Source organism: Calliphora vicina, chromosome 5 (genome assembly GCF_958450345.1).
Source record: "Calliphora vicina chromosome 5, idCalVici1.1, whole genome shotgun sequence".
NCBI classification, from domain to species: Eukaryota; Metazoa; Arthropoda; class Insecta; order Diptera; family Calliphoridae; genus Calliphora; species Calliphora vicina.
In genome coordinates this window covers 15,839,551-15,853,021 of record NC_088784.1, presented here as the reverse complement: position 1 = coordinate 15,853,021, position 13,471 = coordinate 15,839,551, and the positions used below count along the sequence as shown (strand labels likewise).

The window sequence follows — 13,471 nt, the reverse complement described above, 5'->3', positions numbered from 1 at the left end:
GTGAAAATTTTTAATACTTTATTCAAATAAAATACTTTTTCTTCTTAAATGCGTAATTGAATAATTTTTCTAGTTTAAATGATTTGAGCAAATATGAATTTTTTAATACTTTTAATAAAAAGTAGTATTTTTAATAATTATTTGCAATTTAAATAACTTTTCGTTTTAAACAAATATATTTGTGCAAAATGTAAGATTTTTCTATAAGAATTACTCATATATTTCTTTCTTAATTTTTAAAATTTGTTTTTTTGCTTTCCACATAAATATCACTTTGGTGACGTGATTTACAAAATTAGGACCTAAATTTTTTAGTAGTTTTTGTAAAAGGTAGTATTTTATAAAATACAAAAATTTTAAGTGTATTTGTAGAAGATTTTCCAAACTTTACGATTTTAAAATTTTTTGTATTTTTAGTACCTTTTTTAAAAAAGTAGTATTTTTAATACTTTTTTAGAAATAGTATTTTTTGTAAGTTTAAAATGTAAAATAATTTATGAAGGAATTCTCTTTTGTGATTTTGAAAAAGTAAATTTTTTTTAGTACTTATTGCAAAAGTAGTATAAAAACCGAAATTTAAAGTAAATTTGAAGAAGAATTTGCAAATTTGACGATTATAAAACATATTTGTATTTTTAGTACCTTTTTTAAACAAGTAGTATTTTTAATACTTTTTTTAGAAATAGTATTTTATGGAATTTTTAATAGATAATTAATTTTTTGAATGAATTCGAAATAATAAATTTTTAGTATATGGGGCATTTCATGTCAAGTGAACCAACTTTTGAAATCGATGTCTTCCGATCGGGATGAAATTTGCACCAAGGTTAGCTCTATTGGATAGTAACTCAGACACAATTTTTCAACAACATCGGTCGAGAACTCTCTGAGTTATAGGGGGTAAAATTTTGACAATTTGGTCAAACAGGGGTTTTTTCTTATCCATGTAACTTATTACCTATTGTTCTTAGCAAAATGCGTCCCAAATAGTATATAGTATAGTATATATTTAAAGAAGAATTTGCAAATTTGAAGATTATATAAAATATTTGTATTTTTAGTACATTTTTCAAAAAAGTATTATTTTTAATACTTTTCTTAGAAATAGTATTTTTCGCATGTTTTGAATATATTTCAAGAAAAATTATGAATTTCAATGTTTTTTAAAAAAGTAGTATTTCAGTACTTTTTCATAAAGAATTGTGTCCCAAAATTTACTGCATTAAATGATTGTTATATTTTTATACCCTACACCACCATAGTGGGGAGGGTATTATGCGTTTGTGCAAATGTGTGTAACGCCCAAAAATATTGGTCTAACACCCACCTTAAAGTATACCGATCGACTTAGAATCACTTTCTGAGTCGATTAATTAATTTTGCAGATATTTCGATAAAATTTGGTACATATAATTTTTTCGGCCCAAGGACGAAGCCTATTGAAACTGGCTGAAATCGGTCCATTATTTCACCTAGCCCCCATACAAATGTCCTCTCGAAATTGGACTTTATCGGTCATAAATCTTTAATTTATATATGTATCTACACAAATTTCACTCCAAATAAGTTTTATATATACAAAATTCATGTCACCAAATTTTGTTACGATCGGTCCATAATTAGTCATAGCTCCCATATAGACCCGCTTCCTAAAATCACTTTAACGTGCATAAATCGCTTAAAAATGTTGGTATATACACAAAATTCAACATAGTTAACTTTAATATAGACATAAATCACACGACCAAATTTCATGGCAATCGGTCCATAATTGGTCATAGCCCCCATATAAGGCCCACCTCCGAAAATCACTCAAAAATATAAATTATTGATATTTTAAAAGAAAAATATTTTTACTCATTTACTTGGTGTAGGGTATTATATGGTCGGGCTTGAACGACCATACTTTCTTACTTGTTTTTTTTTTTGAATCTTAAGTGTTTTTTAATGTATAATTTCCATAAGAATTATTCTTAAAATTCCTTTATCCGTAGGAAATACAAATGTTTGTGCAAAAAGTAAAATATTTCTGTAATAATTCTCTTTAATTTCGAAAAAGTAAATTTTTTTAGTACTTTTTGAATAAAATACCGATATGTTATGTATATTTTTAGAACAATTTCCATATTTGACGATTTTAAAAAATAGTTGTATTTTTAGTACGTTTTTTAGTAGTATTTTTAATACTTTTTCATCAAGCTGCGTCATTTAGTTTGTGTTTGACAGACATTGATAGCAGACTACCTCGTGACTTGAGGAGCTAAGCTTGATAAATACTATGGGAACTCTGTACCATCAAATTCAATAATAAAAAAGGGGTTTACTGAATATCGATGTGGCTGTACAAGCACGGAATATGCCGAAAGTTCTGGACATACAGTTGATATTTCACAACCGAAAAAATTTAAAAAAATCACGATATGTTGTTGGCAGATCGGACATTGAAAGTGCTCACATGGCTCAGTGGTTTCATTTTTTACTGATCACTTGTGTATGAGAAAGCTTTCGTCACAATAGGGTGCACAAAAGGGTAGACAAATGTGCAGTTTACATGGCAAAAATCCATGAAATGCGCCCTCTTTCGCTCTATTCTCCGTATTTAGCCCCGAGTGACTAATTCTTGTTTCCAAACCTGATAAAATGTCCTGGTGGATAGAGATTTGACTCCAACGATGAAATCATCTCACAAAAAATACCTATTTTGATATGAAATTTTCACTTTTCCATGACTCTGGTGTATAGCTCAGGCTGAATTTGAAAGATGGCATGAGGCCACTGTACCTGCTGAGGCCGCATAGATCTGCGAAAATCCCACAAGAAAACGTCTAACGGGGTCAAACGTACGATGTCGGTAGCCACTTCACATCACCTCCACGAGAGATGACCAAGCCTTCAAATAGCTCGTGTATAATGTCCAATGTGGCATGATCTGGGTGGCACGTAGCGCTGTCCTGTTGAAACCACATGTCGTTGGTATCTATATCCAATTCAGGCCAATGAAAGTTGATAATCAGCTACCTATAGCGCTTTAGGTTAGAGTGATGGCCTGGACAATATCCAATTCAGGCCAAAGAAAGTAACCTATAGCGCTTTAGGTTAGAGTGATGGCCTGGCCAACGTCGTTCTCCCAAAATCAACACCAAATAGTGACTTTTTCGTAATGTATTGGATTCTCTTGGATCTCTTGTGGATTGATATCGTCTCAAATACGACAATTTTGATTGAAATTTTAGATGATTTTTTGATGAAAATTAGGGTCAGTTCAATCAGCAGAATTTAAATTTTTTGAAAATAAAGGGCTGGTCCGATCGGGTTAATATTATACGTGGATGTAGCCAAGGAGCATTCGAGTTTAAGTTATTAAAATGGGCCATACAAATGATCCGGGAGCGTCGATATGGGGGCTCAAAGTAGGGTACCTTCGACATGTAAAATTTTTAAACATGTGCCATTTTTTGTTCCCATCCGATTTCAAAGATTTTAATATTTTTGAAAAGCGCTCGGCTAGGTCTTCACTATTTATCTCTTCTAATTTTCGAGTTATAGGCATTTAAAATTGAAATTTTAAAATTTGGCCCCACCTTGGCCCGCTTTTTTAAAAATATACGGCGTAATTTGTTATTTTGTTATATATTTTATATATTAATATGTTGGCTTTCATAAACATGTTAAACAACAAATGTTGGTCTTGAAAAACAAAAGTTATTACAAAATTTTTAAGTCAACACAATAATTAATATTAATCATACGCCTCCCAAACAACACAACTCATAATAAATAGTTAACTGCTAAACTTTTTCAGGGAATTAAATAAGTTTTCTGAATTTTAGTTGCACAACAAACAACAACAGTTTAGAAATACCAAATGTTGCACTAGGTTATAGTTAATCATATTTCATAAGAAAACCTGGTTAAGTTTGTGGGACAGAATCAAACTATTTTGAAAATAAATCTGCCACCTCTAACATTCTACTTCAATTTGCATGAAATTTCACAGAGGTGTAGGAGAGCAGTACTCGAGTTTTATAATTTTAATATGGACCCCAAACACCCCTTAGGGTCGGTGCTGTGAGGTCTCAAAGTAATGTACCTCAGACATGCAGCATTTTTTGTGGTTAATCTAAAAGCAAACTTTTTTATTATATTCTTAAAGCCCTTGAGTAGGCCTATAAAAATGTAGTGTGTGCTATTTATCTCCTACAGTTATTGAGTTATACACATTTTAAAATTCAAATTTCAACATTTCAACATAGCTTGACCCAATTTTTTCATAATACGGGCATAATGTACCACCGATTTCATTAAAATCTTGTCTGTAACTTAAATCATAAGTAAAAAAGTCATTTAGACAAAGTTTCAAGGCAATATATTTAATGAAACCCAAAATAATCGATTTTGCCAAGTCCAAAATTAGTTGAATATTACAGAAATTTTAAATTTCATTGATCTTTAGTCAAATGTTCGTCTACAAATCTTGTCCCCTGTAAAAATGTTTACTAAAGTAAAATATTTTTAATGTTTTATTAAATATATTAATACAAATTTCGTATTTATCTTAATTGTTCCAAAATCTGAAAGCAAGGAATTCAAAATTTTACTAAAACTTTACTTTGGTAAAGGATATATAAGATTCTACACAACCGAATATAGCAATCTTACTTGTTCTAGTATTTAAATATAAATTCACTGGATGTTCTAAAGTTTCTATCTTAAAAATCACTAAAATCGATTAAAAACCACCAAAGTTATCAAACAAAATGTAAGACATGATTTAAAATTAAAATATAACCACTGTAAATTAAACTACACTGCGTATGAGCATTATTAATTGTTAAAACATTAAGCTTAGCATACCTCTAGGAGTTGCAAATAAAAACAAACTTCTTGCCTAACAAACACAACAACGAGTAAAGCTTGGTTTAACTAACGCAAGAAATATTTCATTGCTGTTGTTTTTTCTCTTTATAAATGTGAGTAATATAATTATGAGAGCAAATAATTGTGTATCTTAATGAAAACTCAATATTTGTTGTTGTTTATTGTATTATTTGTGAAGAAAATTTTATATTTTGATAAGTTGTTGTAAGAATTTCATTTGTGTGTTGTAATTTCTTGTTAAATAAAAAAATTTGTCATTTTTTATGTTACACCATATTGTTTTTATTATTTATTCATTATTTTTATGTGTAATTTTTTTTATTATTACTAAAACATGTTAATGTTTTTGTTGCTGTTGTATTACTATTATTAATGGAGTAATTCTGTTGTTGTTTTAGTATTTATTAGTTTGTAGTTTTTCTTTTCTTTTTTGTTTTTTGTTTATATTATTTATGATCATTTGCTTATTTTTTTCGGATGATAAATGTAAGTTAAAGTCCAGTAGTCATGGAGAGTAGTAATTTTTGTTATAATATAATTTTGAAGCTGTTTCTTTTTTGCATTATATAGAAGTGAAGTGAAAAACCTTGACCTAACTCGCTCGTTTTGGGAATTAATCATAGTTATGGGGTAAAATGAAAGAAACGAAATGAAAGAATTTGTGTGTTGCTTTTTTTTCATAGTTTATGTTTGTTTTACAGTCGTTTTTTACAATTTCAAGTAACATTTTTGAATTTCAAATGACTTTCTCTTTGTAATTTTTGAGAAGTAAAGAAAACAAATGGGGTCAGTTTGATTTTAAGCAAATAGTTATTTGCATTTGTAACAAAAAGCTAAATTTAACACTTTTTTACAATGTATCTCAGGGTTTTGTTGAAGCGTGATTATTTTGTTATTTATGTGGAAGATAACAAAAGAAGGACTCTTTATAATATAAAGTCTGACTAGATTTATTTGGAAAATATGTAAATGTAACATAATTAAAAAACTACAAACTAACACAAATTTAAAACAATCACATTATAATGTTATTAATGGCAATATACCAATAAAAGTAACACTTAGCTTTATAGAAATAATGAATTAGAAATAAAAAATTATTGGAAAAAACAATAAAATTAATTTACACTTTTAAAAATAACAAAACTCATTAAAATTTTTATCGCAATTAACCAAACTTAAGAAAAATAATTAATTTGCTTAAGAAATAATGAATTAAACAACAAAACACAAGATTTCTTTAAGATACACTTACAAACATACATTTGTATACATATAATTACTCTCAAATTCATTATACTCATATTCATAGAGAGTAAAACCAGTTTAAATAACAACAACAATACTAAAGTAATGTTATGCTAGAATATTCTTTTTGTTTACTTAAGTACAGCTTTACTTGTTGTTTTTGTTTGTTGTTTTTTTTGTTGTTTTGTTAGGCGAATAGCTTGTTCTTGTTTGCAACTCCTTAAAGTATGCTAAATTTAATCGTTTTACAATTAATAATAATCATATGCAGAGTAGTTCAATTTAGAGTTCATATATTTAAATTTTAAAACATGTCTTAGATTTTCTTTGATAATTTTAAGGATTTTTAAGCTAAAAACATTAAAAATTCTTGGGAATTCATATTTTGTATGTATGAAAAGGAAAATTTTAACATTTTATTATTAAATATAAGCTAAGAGAGCTGCAAGAATTTTTTATGACGTGATTAAAATAAAATCTATTTACATTTTAATTGCCAAATAATATATTCCACTATAAATAATTCCAAAACAAAAAAATGTCATGTAAAGCAAATGTAACCTACAAGAACATAGTAAAAATTTTCTTAAATTTCTAAATATATTTTCATACAATTTTTACAATTTTCGAAAAATATTTTTTAAAAAAAATTTAAAATAAATTTAATGAAATATGAAATTAAATGCATTTCAAAAATGTTCAATTCTTAAAAAAAATTTACAATCCAATTTTATTTAAAAAAACCTTTTTAAACATAATTTTTTTCATTATGTAGTTTTTTAATACAAAATTGCAATACGGCGAAACTGTATTAGTATTTGAAAATTCCTCAAATTAATGGAAAAAATAAATTTTATAGCCTAAATTATGAATTCCTTAAATAGGTACGAAATATCCACATTATGGGAAAAGTAAAATTTATTCGATTTTATTTGAAATGTTAAATAATACTTCAAATTAATTTAAAAAATGGATTTTTAAACTAAATTTTTTAATTCCTAAAATAGGTTCAAAAATCCCCATTACGGGGAAACTAAAATTTATTCGATTTTAATTGAAATGTTAAATAATGCTTAAAATTAACAGAAAAAAATTAATTTTAAACCAAAATTTTGAATTCCTAAAATATGTACAAAAAATCCCCATTACGGGGAAACTACAATTTATTTGATTTTATTGGAAATGTTAAATAATGCTTCAAATTAATTGAGATAATAGATTTTAAAACTAAAATTGTGAATTCCTAAAATAGGTACAAAAAATCCCCATTACAGGGAAACTAAAATTTATTCGATTTTATTTGAAATAGTAAATAATGCTTAAAATTAATTGAAATAATAGATTTTAAAACTATAATTTTTGAATTCCTAAAATCGGTTCAAAAATCCCCATTACGGGGAAACTAAAATTTATTCGATTTTAATTGAAATGTTAAATAATGCTTAAAATTAACAGAAAAAATTTAATTTTATACCAAAATTTTGAATTCCTAAAATATGTACGAAAAATCCCCATTACGGGGAAACTACAATTTATTCGATTTTATTTGAAATGTTAAATAATACTTCAAATTAATTTAAAAAATGGATTTCTAAACTAAAATTTTGAATTCCTAAAATAGGTTCAAAAATCCCCATTACGGGGAAACTAAACTTTATTCGATTTTATTTGAAATGTTAAATAATGCTTAAAATTAACAGAAAAAATTTAATTTTATACAAAAATTTTGCATTCCTAAAATATGTATAAAAAATCCCCATTTCGAGGAAACTAAAATTTATTCGACTTTATTTGAAATATTAAATAATGCTTCAAATTAACTAAAAAAATAGATTTTTAAACTAAAATTTTGAATTCCTAAAATAGGTTCAAAAATCCCCATTACGGGGAAACTAAAATTTATTCGATTTTAATGGAAATGTTAAATAATGCTTACAATTAACAGAAAAAAATTAATTTTATACCAAAATTTTGAATTCCTTAAATATGAAAAAAAATCCCCATTTCGGGGAAACTAATATTTATTCGATTTTATTTGAAATGTTAAATAATGCTTCAAATTAATTGAAATAATAGATTTTAAAACTAAAATTGTGAATTCCTAAAATAGGTACAAAAAATCCCCATTACGGGGAAACTACAATTTATTTGATTTTATTTGAAATATTAAATAATGCTTCAAATTAATTGAAAAAATTGATTTTAAAACTAAAATTGTGAATACCTAAAATAGGTACAAAAATCCCCATTACGGGGAAATTAAAATTTATTCGATTTTAGTTGAAATATTAAATAATTTTTCAAATTAACTGAAAAAATATAATTTTAAACTAAAATTTTGAATTCCTAAAATAATTACATAAAATCCCCTATACGGGGAAATTAAAATTTATTAGATTTTTTTCGAGATATTATATAATTTTTCAAATTAATTGAAAAAATTGATTTTTAAACAGAAAATTTTGAATTCCTAAAATAGGTTCAAAAATTCCCATTACGGGGAAACTAAAATTTATTCGATTTTATTTGAAATGTTAAATAATGCTTCAAGTTAATTGAAGAAATAAATTTTTGAACTAAATTTTTGAATTCCTAAAATAGGTACGAAAAATTCCCACTACAGGGAAACTAAAATTTATTAATTTTTGTTTGAAATATTAAATAACTCTTCAAATTAATTGAAGAAATAAATTTTTAAGCAAAATTTTTGAATTCCTAAAATAGGTACGAAAAATCCCCACTACAGGGAAACTAAAATTTATTAATTTTTGTTAGAAATATTAAATAATTTTTCAAATTAACTGAAAAAATATAATTTTAAACTAAAATTTTGAATTCCTAAAAATCCCCAATACGGGGAAACTAAAATTTATTAGATTTTGTTCGAGATATTATATAATGTTTCAAATTAATTGAAAAAAATGATTTTTCAACAAAAAATTTTAATTCCTAAAATAATTACGAAAAATCCCCAATACGGGGAAATTAAAATTTGTTAGATTTTGTTCGAGATATTAAATAATTTTTCAAATTAATTGGAAAATTGATTTTAAAACAAAAAATTTTAATTACTAAAATATTTATACAAAATCCCCATTTCGGGGAAACTAAAATTTATTAGTTTTAATTGGATATGTTAAATAATACTTCAAATTAATCGGAACAATCAATTATATATGTCAAATTTTAAATTCCCAAAAATACTTAGAGAACCCATTGTTGGGGAAGTTGTAGTAACTACATTATTTCTCCATTCTTCTAACATTATAGTTAATGTTTATTTTTTTTCTTTTTGAATTATAACAGCAACCACAAAAAGCCATCATTAGTTTAAGAACACAATATATGTAAAGAAAACTAAATAAATAATAAAAAAAATTGGCGAAACAAATAAAGCAGAAACAAAGAAAACTAAATAAAAGAAAATTAAAGCCCAAGAAAAGTTATACAAAAATATAACAAAAAATTAAAGAAAATAAAACCAACAGCAATTAAACACACGAGTCTTTAAAGGAAACCAAAACAAAAACCAAAAAACTACACCTTTTAAAAACCCTGCAAACGATATTAGCTACAAGAAATAATGTTTGAAAAAACCAAAAAACTTATCAACAAAATTTACCAAATTCACAAAAAGGCTCAAAAAAATCAAATAAATTGAAAATCTATTCAAAATATCACTAAAAATAATCAAATTAATAAAATAAAAAGCTCAACAACTTATCATCATTAAGCAACAAAAGCAATATTTTAATAAACAAATTTTATATAAAAATAAATTAATTAATTAATATAACTAAACTAATTAAAACAAACTAAAAAATAATGCCTTTTGGTCGTAAATCACCTTTTGAGGCCTTGGCCTTACCAGGTGTCATGTTGGCCTACAAATACAGTCAATTTCGTCAAAGACGACGCGAGGCGGCCAGCCGCCGTGTCACCGAACGTGAATTATCAGCATTGCATCATAAAATTGTAAGTAGTTTTGCTATTAAGTTATTTATTTTTAAATATAAGTATTAAATTAAATTATATTCTTAATGTTTTGTTTAAAACAAATCCTTCTACTATGTAAATAGTTTTAATAGAAATTCTTAAAATTTCTCAAAACTTTTTTTGTATATATTATTGTTACAGTGTATTAAAATACAACAACAACAAATCGAAATTACAACAACATGCTTACCTCTAGACCTGCCTTAAATTTAAACTTACATTACATTTACAAATCAAGCCATAGCTCTAATATTGAATATAGTTTTCATTAAAAAAAACATTACACTTTTTCGAGGCTGTCTCAAATTTTTGTTTATAACTTTTTTTCCACTAAACCGATTTAGCTGATTTTCAATAGCAAGCAACCTAGGAGAGTGATAATTATTGTGAATAAATTTCTATATCTTTGGTGTTTTATATAAAGAGTGAGCGTGATTTACACTAACACACGAATAAAACTAAACCGTATTAACTTTTCAAATGAATTATTTATTTAATGTAAATATTTCCAAGTATTCCACAATAAAACTGTTAAATAAAGTAATTTTGAACACATTACACTTTTTCGAGGTTGTCTCAAATTTTTGTTTATAACTTTTTTTCCACTAAACCGATTTAGCTGATTTGAAATAGCAAATAACCTAGGAGAGTGATAATTATTTTGAATAAATTTCCATAGCTTTGGTGTTTTATTTAAAGAGTGAGCGTGATTTACACTAACACACGAATATAACTAAATCGTATTAGCTTTTCAAAGTAATCATACATTTCTAATAAACATTTCTAAGTATTTCACAGTAAAAATTTTAAATAAAATGTTATTTAAAAACATTACACTTTTTCGAAATTGTCTCATATTTTGTTTTATAACTTTTTTTCTACTACACCAATTTAGCTGATTTTCAATAGCAGGCAACCTAGGAGAGTGATAGATATTGTGAATAAATTGCGTTAGCTTTGGTATGGTATTTAGGGAGTGAGACTGATTTATACTAACAAATGAATATAATTAAATCGTTTTAGGTTTTCAAAAGAGTTATATATTTAATGTAAATATTTCCACAGTATTCCACAATAAAACTGTTAAATAAAGTAATTTTGAACACATTACACTTTTTCGATGTTGTCTCATATTTTGTTTTATAACTTTTTTTCTACTAAACCAATTTAGCTGATTTTCAATAGCAGGCAACCTAGGATAGTGATAAACATTGTGAATAAATTTCTTTAGCTTTGGTTAGGTATTTAAAGAGTGAGAATGATTTACACTAACAAATGAATATAACTAAATCATTTTATTGGGTTTATGACTTAAAAATGCAGGATTTTTTTTAATTTGTCAACATTTATTTTCAAACATTTATACAATATTAATTTATTTAAAGTATTGGCCATTGTTGGCTATGACCTTTGCCCACCTTTCTCGACTCCGAGCCAAAAGATCTACTCATAGTTTGAGGCCATGAACGAATCAAGCCAATATCTGATACTCTGTTTCAAAGTGAAACGTATCTCAAAGAGAACTTTATGGAGCTATAGAAATAAGTAGTAGTCGGACGGGGCAATTTCTGGACTACAAGGCGGGTGAGGCAAAATTTCCCAACCACTTCATTCCGATCGTTGTCATGATGGAATTTTACGGTTTCATGTCTGTCCACATATTGCAGTCGGTACTGGTTCCCTGTGATGGTCTCGCCAGATTTCAGTAGTTCATAATAGATAGAACCCTTTAACTCCCATCAAAAGCATTACCTTAGCTCCATGGATATTTCGCTTTGGTGTCGATTCGGTTAGTTGGCCGGGCTTCACATAAGATCTCTTACACTTCTGTTTATTGTAATGGATTCATTTTTCACTGCAACTCATGACATGGTTCAAAAATTATTTTCTTTTGAAGAGTTCAAGCAGCATTTCGGACATGCAAAATAGGTTTTCATGGTCTCTCACCTTCAATTCGTGTGGTTCCCAATTTCCCTGATTTTTAATGAATCCTTCTGCTCAAAAACTTTTTGAAATTGCGGCTTGAGTAGCTCCCAATGATTTTGCAAGCTCTTGTTGAGTTTTTTTTAACTTTTTATTTATTTATGGAATCTGCCTATATCATTAGGCCTAACAATAAGTGATTAAATCTTATAACTAAAATTAAAACTAATTGCTCTGTAATGAAAGCATTGCTTGACGCATGGGGTGGTAAATCTCCTCTACAAAGCCTTGATCTGGTTTGGCTCTGTGCGAGAAGCCGAGCAAGCGGATTTGGGTGGGATTGCAGTTTCAGGAAAAATTTATAGCGGACTTTCTTAAACTCATCATTCACTAGTGGTACTTCCAAGTCCCTGTGGATGTTTTCATATCTTATGTACCATGGTGCACCTGTCATGGTCCTAAGAATTTTGTTGAGTGTGACAACAATCTTTATAGATACGCTATCTTTTGTAAATTCCTTATTTTTAAGTCATAAACCCAATATTTTTTCGATGTTGTCTCAGATTTAAATTGATAACTTTTTTTCTTGTCAAACGATTTAGCTGATTTTCAATAACAATTAGCTTATGACAATGCTAAACATTTCAGCTAAATATCTTTGATATCGTTTTCATTTTAAAGGCATGAGAGTGATTTACACTAACAAGCGAATCTAAGATACTTTGTAGGGTCAAATTTTATAACAATTACCTGATAAATTCTGCCGTTTTTGTGAAAAAACTAATTGATTTAGAAACATTGACAGACAGAACTATATTTAAGTTATTGCTCTACTATCTATCAATATATTTCGCATATACTTTAGATTAAAACTAAAAACTCCCCAAAAAAAGTAATAAACCTGCAAAATATTAATAACATGCTACTCTATATCTATAATTTTGCACACAGCTTTTTAGAAATACAATCCAAAAATATAAATCTATCATTTGGAATCAACATATTTTTTAATAAAAAAAGATATCATCAAAGTATTTATTTCCAGTAAATCTTCAAAAAAAAAAAATAATATTACTTAGATTGCTTTTCTTTTGCACCTTGCTGTATATATAACAACCAGCTTAAACGTTTAGCAATATATTTTCCATTGATTTATAATAAAGTTTTTTTCTAATTTTTGGATTTGCCAACACAGGAAACACTGGTAAGAGGTTGTATTTTAAAAGCTTTAAAAATAGATAATAAAAATACATAAATATTGCTTTAAGAAATTAGACGCCAAGTAGTTTAGCACTTGCATATAAACCTCAATTCACTATTAATCAATACAATTTTATAAATTTAAGGATATTTTTTTATTTATACCAAAGAGAAGCTTTCCCATATTTGCAAAAAGTATTGCATGTTTTTAGGCATTATGATGAAC

At 26.7% G+C, this 13,471-nt stretch overlaps 1 protein-coding gene across 1 annotated transcript in view; it reads left to right on the top strand.

Moving 5' to 3' along the window:
- The first annotated feature begins 9,950 nt into the window (after nt 1–9,950).
- LOC135961666 (uncharacterized protein DDB_G0271670) overlaps nt 9,951–13,471 on the top strand; it is an 87,972-nt gene continuing 84,451 nt past the window's right edge. Inside the window, exon 1 of the mRNA XM_065513204.1 lies at nt 9,951–10,101. Within this exon, the coding sequence (XP_065369276.1) occupies nt 9,952–10,101 (150 nt within the window). The 5' untranslated portion in view covers nt 9,951. The remainder of the gene's footprint in view (nt 10,102–13,471) is intronic.